General features: G+C 41.6%; 1 protein-coding gene across 1 annotated transcript; it reads right to left on the reverse strand.

The window, feature by feature from the left end:
- Window positions 1-316: 316 nt before the first annotated feature.
- blk (BLK proto-oncogene, Src family tyrosine kinase) lies at window positions 317-11,596 on the reverse strand. Its single transcript, XM_030345734.1, has 14 exons — window positions 11,432-11,596; window positions 10,677-10,771; window positions 10,183-10,261; window positions 10,011-10,041; window positions 9,806-9,899; window positions 9,600-9,698; window positions 9,369-9,472; window positions 8,689-8,838; window positions 6,127-6,279; window positions 5,456-5,635; window positions 4,940-5,016; window positions 3,697-3,847; window positions 3,241-3,372; window positions 317-1,327 (listed from the first exon to the last, which is right to left on the reverse strand). Exons 3-14 carry the CDS (start codon window positions 10,258-10,260, stop codon window positions 1,125-1,127), a joined length of 1,452 nt encoding a protein of 483 aa, XP_030201594.1. The 5' UTR covers window position 10,261; window positions 10,677-10,771; window positions 11,432-11,596; the 3' UTR covers window positions 317-1,124.
- Between the last annotated feature and the right edge of the window lie 523 nt (window positions 11,597-12,119).

A 12,119-nucleotide genomic window follows, 5' to 3' on the forward strand; every position in this document is an offset into this window, starting at 1 on the left:
GTTTCCTGTCCCCTCAGGAAGTGGCAGGAAATGCCCGTTATTGGTGGGGCCATTCCACTCTTATCTGAAAGATGCTGTTTATTCCTCCAAGAATGTTTTTAGTCAGGAGGTTATTATTACTATGATAATGTACTCACAAGTGTAACTTTATCTTGATTGCTTACCTGTGCTGCATACATTTGTCATGAGAAAGGCAATTGCTGCTTATTTTTTTTAATATAGGCTATTTATTAGAATATTTATATCCATTTTAAAGCAACAGTGTAATTCTATTTTGAAAATAAAATTTAATTGTGCCCAGTGCTAATCACCAAAATAAAGCAAAAACTATAATTTATTTCCATTTCCACATCAAATAAATACAATTAAAACATTGCACCTACTAAACTTTATCTTTGGAATGAGAAATCTTTGCAATCAAAATAATTATATTTCTGAAGAAGATACCAGTGCTGTTATATACAAACAGAAAATAATGATGTATTTGTACCCCATTGGAGCTCAGGAACAATGTACCTTTACTTTTAGTACCAAAAAGAATGTATATCTCTAAATCGAACACAGTGCCAACAGCACCTGCGTTGCTCCTGATAGCAGTTACTTAAATGACTTTTATGTTTGCCGTTGCCGTTTCTCACAAGCTGTGGCGAGAAGGCCTATGTCTTTAATTGTATCAGTGTAACTCCTTGGGGTTCACCAGCTGTGCCAAGTATGAGTATTTTTCTGTTAATTCTCATTCATGTGATGAAGTCATCCATGTGTTTATCCGTCCCTCCGTTTCTCACACAGTAACCAACTGTGTCAGTGATTACCAAAATTAGTTCCCGATTGTTTATCACTTCTTCTTTCACTTCTTAGTCATTAAATAGGCTGCTTAAATGAGCCTGTGTTCTCCTTTAACAGGGCAGCAGGAATAGCAGGTATTGCATTGATTCACAGACGTCACGAATATCCGTCATAAATCCTTCTTTGTTTCATACAGGTTGAGCACAAAAACCCCATCAGCAAAAAAAAAAAGGTTATTATCTCAGCCGTAATGCCGCGGTACCGGTAACGCTTTAGTTACTGCACACAAAGAAGTTCACTCTTTCTGAGAAAAACAAAAGCGGAAGATGTTTTTTTCATCAGGGCTGCATCTCGTATGCCCCCTCCGTGGCGATAAAGAAGTCGTTGAGGGTGTGCTGGAGGTGCTCGAAGGTGGGCCTCTCCTCGGGCTTCTCCTTCCAGCAGCCCATCATGAGGTCGTACAGCTGCTCGGGGCAGCCCTCGGGACACGGCATGCGGTAGAACTGATCCAGTTGGCGGATCACCTCCGGGTTGGTCATCCCTGGAGGTGAGGGGGAGAGGGTTCGTGGCGCGATAGTGGCGTTACCTTTTTTTTTTTTTAAATCTGGTTCAGGTTTATTGATTCATGACGCACTCTAACGGCAAACAATGTGCAGAAAAGTCCCCTATACTGTAGGCAGTGGTGTAGTCTACGTGATACGCAGGTATACGCCGTATACCCACTAGGAACGCACCAGGATTTGCGTATACCCACTTAAAAATGTGCACGGATACGTATCAATCGTCTTGTGACAGATCTTTCACTTCTGTGTTTATTAATCAAATACCGGTTGGGTATAACTGCAATAAAATACTTTAAGCAGGGGAAGTTATCGCCTACATTCACCATTCATAAAATTCCCCCTGCGCGCTCGCGCTCTGCCCTGTCTCTATTACGAAGCGCGAAGCTGCCCCTGCATCTCTGCACGTTAGTTGGCGGGCCGAGCCCCTCCTTCTCGCGTGTGTGTGTGTGTGTGTGTGTGTGTGCGTGCGTGCGCTCGCGCGTGCGTGTGTGTGTGTGTGTCCAGTCCTCCCATATTAATGTGTAAACCACATAATAAGTAGTCAACAGAAGACAATGTTTTAATCCCACTTTATATCTCCTTGTTACTTTTAGATGAGAACCCCTTGGCCAGCCTTTCAGACTGGGTGTCAGGCTAGGGAATTTAAAAACAGGCATCCTTGGTTAGAGTGGAGGGAAAAAAAGTTAGCTAAATGTCAGCCAACATACAGTTGGTATACACAATTGAAATTCATAATGTTAATCACTATGCAAATGAGAGTATAGCTAATTCATGGTCATTTTTAAGGTGCAGTAATTTCACACTTTTACACAATTCAATTACTGTATGGTATGTTAGATAACATCAGTAAGAGCTCAAATTAGAGCAATTGAAAGAGTGAAACATTAGACTCCTGTCATCTCCTTCTCATGCACTGGTTAGCCATGGTTGTAAATAGTTCATTAAATTATTTTGAGTAGATTTTTTTCCTTGTTTAGCATGTGCTATTGCTACTATAGACATACAAAGGACAACTCGTCATTTTTGTGTTCTATTTGTTCATACTGTTATTAAAACTGATAAACCTACTCAGCTTTCCATGATTGTTGATAATCGTTATACTCTTAAATCAGCGGGTTGTAGACCCCTGCGTTGGTGAGTGTGGTGCGACACCCCATAAGCGCCACACACGTACACGTACCGGTGGGACGGGTTTGTACGAGGCTGGGAGGGAATCATCACAGTATACCCACTACAATAAAGTAGACTACACCACTGACTGTAGGGAGCATCTCGAAAAAGATTATGGCTTTTCTAAGATCTTACAAATCTTATAGTTGTGATAACGTCTCTTCAAAAGATGACTTCATTATAAACATCAGTGTTTCCCCCAGTAAATGTCTTAGTCAAGGTGGTCAAGGAGCGGGGGGGGGGGGGGGGGGGGGTCTCCCTGGTTAAATTCAATTAAAAAGCTTGATGTCACAACCATTGTTGTGAACACCGATGCATTATTGATCTTTATTTTTACACCTGATGGAAGTATGTTTTCTTTCCCTACGAGAGTTTTCTACTTTGTTAATGCATAATAATTAAAAAAAAAAAAAAAATTGATAATTATTTTTATTTATTTTATATACATTGGTAGTCAAGGCGGGGCCCTATTGTTGATAAGGCGGCCGCCTTAACAACACAGTGCTGGGGGAAACACTGAACATTCTAAACTTTATTTAGATCGGAAGCCTAAAATACCCATCGCTGAGAAAAGTTATATTCAGTTGCTTTTACCCACAGGGACTTACGATGCAGTGATTAAGGAGCAGGTTATAGACCTTCTTGCTCAAAGATCCCTACCGGGCGACGTTGGGGTTTGAACCCACAACCTTTTGGCAGAGGCCTAAGCACCAGAACGTACCTGGGTAGGGTATCCTCCCGTAGGTGACGATTTCCGTCAGGAGGATTCCAAAGGACCAGACGTCAGACTTGATGGTGAAGGTGCCATAATTGATGGCCTCTGGTGCTGTCCACTTGATGGGGAACTTGGCTCCTGTCGGGCCCAGAAATAAACACACATGACGTCAGTGCCTTGCAAGGCTTCTTAGAAAGTGCAGCACAAACGATGTGCTAATGAATTGAGTTCTAATAGAGGCAAGGCCAGTGTATTTATAGCAGCTTCCAACAACGGAAGTTACTTAAGAGTTCTTTAGGGCAGGAATACCCTTTTAAAACATTTAAAATGACATTACATTCAATCTTTTCTTTTTAAATAGAAACGTTGGTTAAACGTTAAGTCATTTGTAGAAGAAACAAAATGCTAGAACCTATCCAGGTAAATATAAACCAATTTAATTACATTCCCATGGTATGGTACCTTCCTGTGCCTTGTATTCGGTCTCTATGATCCGGGCCAGGCCGAAGTCTGCGATCTTGCAGTGCAGCATCTCGTTGACCAGGATGTTGGCCGCCCGCAGGTCCCTGTGGATGTAGTTCTTACCCTCGATGTAGGCCATGCCTTCAGCCACCTGAGAGAGAGAGAGAGAGAGAGAGAGAGAGAGAGAGAGAGAGAGAGAGAGAGAGAGAGAGAGAGAGAGAGAGAGAGAGAGAGAGAGAGAGAGAGAGAGAGAGAGAGAGAGAGAGAGAGAGAGAGAGAGAGAGAGAGAGAGAGAGAGCACAGGGATGCTGTATTAAAATAATCAATTGTATGATAATCAAAAGGGGAAATGGTAGCTGTGTGTGTTTATGTGAAGAGGGGAAGAAGGAGTTAAATGTGTGTCCTTGTGTGTGTTTTGCGACAGGGGGACAGCCATGTACTAGGGCCAGTCTGCGCCACTCATGTGAATTTATTAGCAAGAGGGCGGGGTTAAACAGGAAGTTCCCCTCGCATCAGGAAGTAAAAGACATCTTGCTTTTTTGTTCACTTAATCCCACACATTTCCTGTCCGGATGTTGATAATTGTTTGAAGGGTGTGTTCTTGACTTATGCATGGTGTTCGGTTTTGGAAGTGTGCAGGCGAAAGGTAAATTACATAAACAAACAACAAATACGTCTACAAAATTAACAATAATATCAATAAACAACCTGATAAACAACCTGTAGCCCAGCCAATAAAAACCCAGTGTCCAAAAGTCCATCCAGTGTGACCGGGGTAACGAATGTAGGTACCAAAGAAATGAATAAAAACATTGAATCTTTCGTCCCTCAGATGTATCCTCGCAATGTATGGCATGGTAATAATGTCAACTTCTGTGAGCTGTGCCTTGCTGACCTCAAGGCTAAAAATACCCTGTGTTGTAGACTAGGACACAAAGAAGGGTTTGTGGTCGAACGCTGATCAAATCAACCGATGGGTGTATCCACCAGACCCAAGAAAGCATCCATTCATGGTCGCTTCCTGGAAATTGTTGTTTTGACCCCTTTTATTAGTTTTACAAATAAATCCGGTGTTAGTAAAAGTTTAAAAGATGAGAGAGTTGCTTTGTTTTGTGTTCAACGAGTGCTCAACACATTGTTCAACAGGGACAGCGTGTCCTGGAGCGTGTGCGTTGTGCCGGTGAAAGCAGGTTGCCGTTTGTATGTGAGGATAGACGCTACAGAGTACAGCAGGGTTCCCCACCTGTCCGGACATGTCTATCAGTTTGGGTATTTTCAACTTCCTCCCCTCCTCAGTCTTTAAGAAGTCCAGGAGACACCCTGGAGCAGGACAGGATAGGGAGCACACGGTGAGCGATGATAGGGTGCAAGAAGGGTGTAGAAGTTTAGTATCTTTTCTATCTCTTTCTTTCTTCTCCCTCCCCCATCTGTCTCCCCCCTCGCTCTTTCTCCTGTCTTATCGCCCACGATAATCCCCCTCTCTACCCCCTCTTCCATCCACTCCTCCTCCTCCTCTCTCCCCTCTCTTCCAACCACTCCCCTCCTCCTCTCCCCCCCCTCTTCCGACCACTCCCCCTTTCTTCCCTATCTCCCATCCACTCCCCCTCCTCCTCTCTCCCCCCTCTTCCGACCACTCCCCTCCATCTCTCTCCCCCCCTCTTACCACAACTCCCCCTGCCTCTCTCTCTCCCTCTACCCACCACTTCCCCCTCTCTCTGTACCCTCCCCTTACCCCTCTCCCACCCCGCCCCCCACTCACCATTGCACATGAACTCGGTGACGATGAGGATGGGCTCCATGGTAACCACGGCGTGCAGGTGCACCAGGCGGTCGTGCTTCAGCTTCTTCATGAGGTTAGCCTCCTGCAGGAAGGCCGCCGGCTCCATGGTCCCCTCCTTCAGCGTCTTGATGGCCACCTTCTGCCGGCCCTTGTAGTAACCTGGGAACACGTGTTTGGTGGGTTTACATTTATGATTCATTGTTTTTTTGTGTTGTGTGTTTATTTGCATTCACAAGGTTGTGTGTAAAAGTACAATACGTCGATTGTACGACTTGTAAGATTGTACATTTTTGTTTCCAGTAAACGCACAGTTAATAACAGCTTACGGCCATCAAGCTCACAGTACACAATACAATCACAGCAATATAGAGTCACAAATCTGATTTCAGATATCTATCTAAAGGCGGATGGCAGCGGAGCTAAATCAGGTTGAACAGGGCGTTAAACATTTTTTTCACTTTATATTTTCTTCGACCAATCGTGTTACATCATACGTGGATCTGTTAATAGTTAATTGCAAAAAAATATCTGGTGTCCGGCCCAGGCTCTGTGCCTTCTCCCCCCAGAAGTTCTGTTAAACCTAGTAGGACTAGGTTCTAGATGAACTAGAACCTAGATCCCTGATGAGCTAGAACATAACCAGCACTCACCCATCCACACCTCTCCAAACTGCCCCGCCCCCAGTCTCTCCATCATCTTGAGGGTGCTGCGAGGGATCTCCCACTCGTCCTGCGCCCAGGGCTGCTGGGGGAGCATGGCCTTGCAGGGCGCGTTGAGCCTCTGGCACAGACCGTCAGCTGTGCCTGCAGACCACCCAGACACCCAATGGTTATTTCATGTACTGAGTAATGAGTTGTTTAGGGGCTAGTAGGGAGGGGCATGCATCATCATTATTATTATTATTGTTGTTATTAATAATAATTAGGTATTCACAGAGTAGCTGTGGATACCTATTGTTATTGTTATTTTTAGAATTTAAAAAAATTATAATTTTATTATCTTTTGTATAAACTATATCTCTCTGTCCACTCGTGATTATGTCTCGTTATAAAGAAAAATATCTTTACAAATTGGTAAAAAATAGCTAAAAACAAAACATTATACCTAGCAAAATATTCAGCTATAAAATTATGTAAATCCACTGCGTGTCCTTTTGTCAAAAATAATCAGAGTATCGGGCGTGTAAGACTAAGACTAATTAGACCTTACATATAAACATCTAAGGGGAAACAGGGCGTTACCATTAATTTCGCCTCACATTTCTTTCGACCAATCATGTCACGGGAGTCGGTGATTTGTAGCCGCGTGTTACATAGAATATCTCTACCGGAAACAACCGGCCCGGTGGAACCAAAACCAACGTCCCGGGGCAGCATAATCATTGGCACACAAAAAAACATATTTTTATTTTATTATTATTATTAAAAAAATTCACAGCACAATGCGGCAGCATAATTATTATTACCGATTATTTTTTGCACTTTATTCTGTTTTGGGCATTTCCTCCCAGTGCAAATATGTTTAAATTAGTTACAGAAAGCAGTGTTCTGAAATGGGATCAATTAATAGTTTTTAAACCTATGTTTTGAGTAATAGAGAAGAAAATATTTTAATATTGTTGCAAGTGGCCTGTTTGTATCGCCTTCACATGGTTTTGCAAAGCTGTACATGTCTTAAAGGTATTGAGACGGATGGTTCAAACATTCTCTTATATTCTCGTTTTTTTACATTTCTCACAGTGCAAATATGTTTTTGAATGAGTTTCTGAAAATGGTGTTTTAAGATGGGACATATGTAATTATAATTTGTAAGCCCATGTAGCAAATATAACAACCAAAAAAACATTTAAATGTTGATGCATGATTGTGGACTATATGGAAATAGTACAATTCCAGGTCTTCTGGAAAAAAATTTGGTTGCTGTTTCATAATTCAGCTTAATTTTAAATATATTGTTGCTTAAGGCACACTCATTAACAAGAAAATGTCAAACTAGCACTGCATGTTGAAAAAGTTTGCTGACCCCTGCCATACACTGTAGGAAGATGAGCAAAAACGTCCTGTAAGGACACGAAAGGCTTTAGAAATAGGGTCTATAGCAGGGGTCAGCAACCTTTTCAACATGCAGTGCCAGTTTGACATTTTTTCATTTATGACTGTGCCATACGCAACAATATATTAAAAATTAAGCTGAATTATGACACAGCGACCATAAACATTTCCAGAAGACCTGGAATTGTACTTTTTCCATATAGTCCACAATCATGAATCAACATTTTAAATGTTTTTTTGGTTTTTATATTTGCAACATGGGCTTAAAAATTTTAATTACATATGTCCCATCTTAAAACACAATTTTCAGAAACTCATATAAAAACATATTTGCACTGTGAGAAATGTAAAAAACGAGAATATATGACAATGTTGGAACCATCCACATCAATATCTTTAAGACATGTCCAGCTTTGCAAAACCATGTGAAGGCGGTGCATACAGGCCACTTGCAACAATATTTAAAATATCTTCTTCTCTATTACTCACAGCATAGGTTTAAAAACTATTAATTGATCCCATTTCAGAACACTGCTTTCTGTATCTAATTTAAACATATTTGCACTGGGAGGAAATGCCCAAAACAGAATAGAGTGCAAAAGAAAATCGGCACTAAGGCCTATGCTGCCGCATTGTGCTGTGAATTTTTTTAACAATAATAATAATAATAATAATAATAAAAAAAATATATATATATATTCTTTTTTTTTCAAGTGTGCCAATGATTATGCTGCCCCGTGCCAGTGGTGGCACGCGTGCCTAGGGTTACTGACCCCTGGTCTATAGTGTTTTGAATTGTATTAATTTCGGAAGAATATCCCCGTGACGAAGCAGGAAGCACTGCCTCACTCCGCCCCTCACACTTTCTGGTTTCCGGCCCAGTCGCTGTGCTACCTCCCTCCCCCCTGAAGTTCGGCCTGAGCAACATAGGACTTCTGGATGCAAGATAACGTGCTAGTCAACTCGGAAGATTGGTCTTCTTATCTCGTAAACTCTAAACTCAGATTACTGCTCTTCTGGTACAGGAAATGCTGTGGTTAATCTTTCACGCCATGATTCTGTTTAAATGTTGCACTAAGCGATGCTTGAGGTCAAACCACAGGAAAACTGTAAATTACAAACGTGCTGCAATTTTACTTAAAAAGTGCAAAGTTTACATACGGGTGTAGTATTTGACCAGTTCCTGCAGGGTGGAGAAGGTGATGGAGGGGGAGATGTAGTAGCCGCCGTTGTCCAAACAGCGGATCTTATAATGTTTCACAACGTCTCCTTCTTCTGCTACCAGATCTCGGATCGACAAGGAGAGGGCCCCTGCGATAAGAGAGAAAACTCATTTCACTCAAACACAAAGGGCTTCACAGGCCACATGTTAGGGCGCCCCCACTAACCGTAGTCCCCCAGAGAGCAATGAAAAACGTTGAAATTAAAAAAAAAATTTATTATCAAAGAAGGAACGCAGACAGAAGGATCCTTCGTCAAGACGGATGGTGAGTTGTTCAACGCAAGCCATAATGGAGACATGATGATAACAGTTAAAGTTTGATTCAATTGTTATAAAATATATTTTAAGAATTGTAGGTCCAAAAAAGGTAATAGGAGTTAGAAAAAAGAACATTTGTAGTTAAAATAATGTGCGTGGATAAACGAATGATACTATTACTGCGTTTTACCACAGGCCTTTCAAGATACGGTGCAAATAAGGTGCAAAGTTACGATTCAAGATAGGCCTCTTTTGATCGCTAGTTTAATTATGGTAGTGTTGTCCGTACACTGCTTGGGAGTCACGGCTCATCTATAAATAGATATTCCTATATAATACATAGAACAAGAGGAATAAGCACCTTTCGTGGTTTCGCTCTCTCGAATTAGAAAGGAACCCGGTTTGTTTGCTGGAGCCACAAGCAGGCGCTCCGTCTCCCTCCTGCTCAGATCTTTGAAGAACCATCTGCAATTTAAATAACACAAACTTTTTATTATCATTTTTAAGGGTTTCTCGCTGATGTCTTTTGTTGTTAAAGCCAAACTACATGACTAACTACCACATTTCTTTGAAGTAAGTGTATTCTGCACACCTTTCAACCTCGAGCGAATGAGCTTTGGCTACAAAGGTGCATGGTATGAAGCCCTCATCTCCGGTCAACAGGGATTTGGCCAGCCACCAATCTCCATCCCTACAGTGGAAACAACAAGCATGGTCGATGTAATCGTTTAAGGAAGAGTAAGGGTGAAACGTGACCCGTCTCTCACTTCTCTTTAAGATGAAGCTGGGTGAACTTACTCCTGCAACACTTTGAGTCTCTCTCCCTTTTTGAAGGCCAGGTCATTGTCGTTTGTTGATTTGAAGTCATGTTGAGCGATGACCACATCTTCGTCTAAAGCCACATGAAATATCAGGTTCATGAAACCTATCCTTTTTTAAATTGTGTTATTAGTATTCTGTTCAGCAAAAATATTTGGTTGGTTCTGTCGGGTTCAGCAATTACCATTTTCTGTTTGGGATACTCCACTTTGTACCTCAGGAAACAAAAAGAATGTAGGCATATGTTACTCTATTTTATGTTTTTGTTTCTAAACTCAATCTTTTCAATAATGATAAAGATACATGACACCTGTAATTTATATAAAATCCAACAACAAAAAATAGTTTTTTCTTACTGTAGGACTGGTAAAGTTGGAATTGGCCTTTTCTTCCTTTTCTTTGACTGGTTTCTGCCCACTGCACGCACAACCCATTCTACATGCATGCATGTACACAGGACATCTTAGTTTTGTGTGTGTGTGTGTGTGTGTGTGTGTGTGTGTGTGTGTGTGTGTGTGTGTCTGTGTGTGTGTGTGTGTGTGTGTGTGTGTGTGTGTGTGTGTACGTGTGTGTGTGTGTGTGTGTACGTATGTGTGTGTGTGTGTGTGTGTGTGTGTGTGTGTGTGTGTGTGTGTGTGTGTGTGTGTGTGTGTGTGTGTTGTTTGTGTGCTATGCATGAGTGTGCTGTGCATCAGTGTGCTGTGAATGTGCGTGTGTCTTTTCGGTCATCGTATGGACCTAAACAATGTATAGCAAATCCTGCTGTACAACACTCTTAGCACCAACAAATGTCCTGCGAAATCAAACGTCACTCAAATGTCATTGAGTCCAACTGTATGTTTACACGCACCTGATCAAGTGAAGAAACTGTCCTCTGTGGGTCAGGCTCCACTTGTCCCACTACAGGCCACCAGACCGGACCCTACAGAACTCAGCAGGGTCATCCTGTTTGTGGAAAGAGCACAGGAACACACACAGGCACTCAAACAAGGAAGTGAAATGTCATCTATCCATCCACTATATTCTGTGAAATTTGTATTTAGAATTGATGGGACGCAGCCGTAACGGGGATCAAAACATGATTGCAAACATAAAATATAATAAGAAAAAATAAGGCACATCAAATTGGTCTCCTGATAGTCACTTTTAAATCAAATATTCAAGTTTCTCATTCAAATATGGAAAAGAGCTTAAGATATTCTTGAGATACAGGATAGGGTTAATGCTAGGCGTCTGCAGGGCTAAGGGCTGATGGGCATTAATAGAATTGTTAATGGACTTGAACTATTTCAAATATGTGTTATTCAGCCAGCTCTCAGAGCGCAATTGTTTCTAGGGGCTGAGGAGGATTTCAATATTAGAATTTTCTTTGGATACTTTTAATTTTTTTGCATGTTCTTTCTATTACATGGCATCATATTTTTGATGATATTGTGCAAGTTTTAATTTAAGGAAGCAAGTTTCAATTATGACTTTTCTACATGAATAACCTATTTATATCATTATGACACTTGAGTTATAAAGTATTATATAGAATGGGAAGTCATGGAAACATTATAACCTGACCTGCAGTGTTTTTTAAAAAGGAAATGGTTAAATAAATACCTTGAAATAGTAGAACTTAGCCTGCAGTTGTTTCATCAGCAGTATCCAGATACAAATGTACTTCCTTATTAAGACTGGCTGTTACTCTTGGTAAAAAAAAAAAAATCTCCCTCTCGCTTCTGTCTCTCTTACTCTCTCTGTCGTTGTGCCTCTCTCTCTCTATCTCCCTCTCCCTCTCTCACTCTTTCTGTTGTGGCGCCTCTATCTCTCTCGGTCTCTCACTCTTTCTCTCATTCTGTCTCTGATTCTCAATCACTCACACTCACACTCAAACACACACATGCACACACACACACACACACACACACACACACACACACACACACACACACACACACACACACACACACACACACACACACACAAACACACACACACACACACACACACACACACACACACACACACACACACACATACAGACCCACACCCACACAGCCACTAATACAGACACACATGACCACAAATACACAAACCTCTCACGCACACACAGACACAGCAAAATTGACACAATCACACACCCACATGCAATCACACACACACACACACACACACACACACACACACACACACACACACACACACACACACACACACACACACACACACACACACACACACATACACACACAGACACACATACACACATACCAGTGAACTCACTGACTCACATTCACATGTTAAGGTC

The sequence above is a fragment of the Gadus morhua genome, chromosome 21 (genome assembly GCF_902167405.1).
Source record: "Gadus morhua chromosome 21, gadMor3.0, whole genome shotgun sequence".
Taxonomy (NCBI): domain Eukaryota; kingdom Metazoa; phylum Chordata; class Actinopteri; order Gadiformes; family Gadidae; genus Gadus; species Gadus morhua.

What these genes read in the sequence shown, in the direction of transcription:
- blk (XM_030345734.1), bottom strand. Translation starts at nt 10,260, where the DNA reads ATGGGTTGTGCGTGCAGTGGGCAGAAACCAGTCAAAGAAAAGGAAGAA. An exon ending in AGACTCAAAGTGTTGCAGGA is followed by an intron (nt 9,699 to 9,805) that starts GTAAGTTCACCC and finishes TTTCCACTGTAG; the next exon opens with GGATGGAGATTGGTGGCTGG. An exon ending in CGAATACAAGGCACAGGAAG is followed by an intron (nt 3,373 to 3,696) that starts GTACCATACCAT and finishes TGGGCCCGACAG; the next exon opens with GAGCCAAGTTCCCCATCAAG.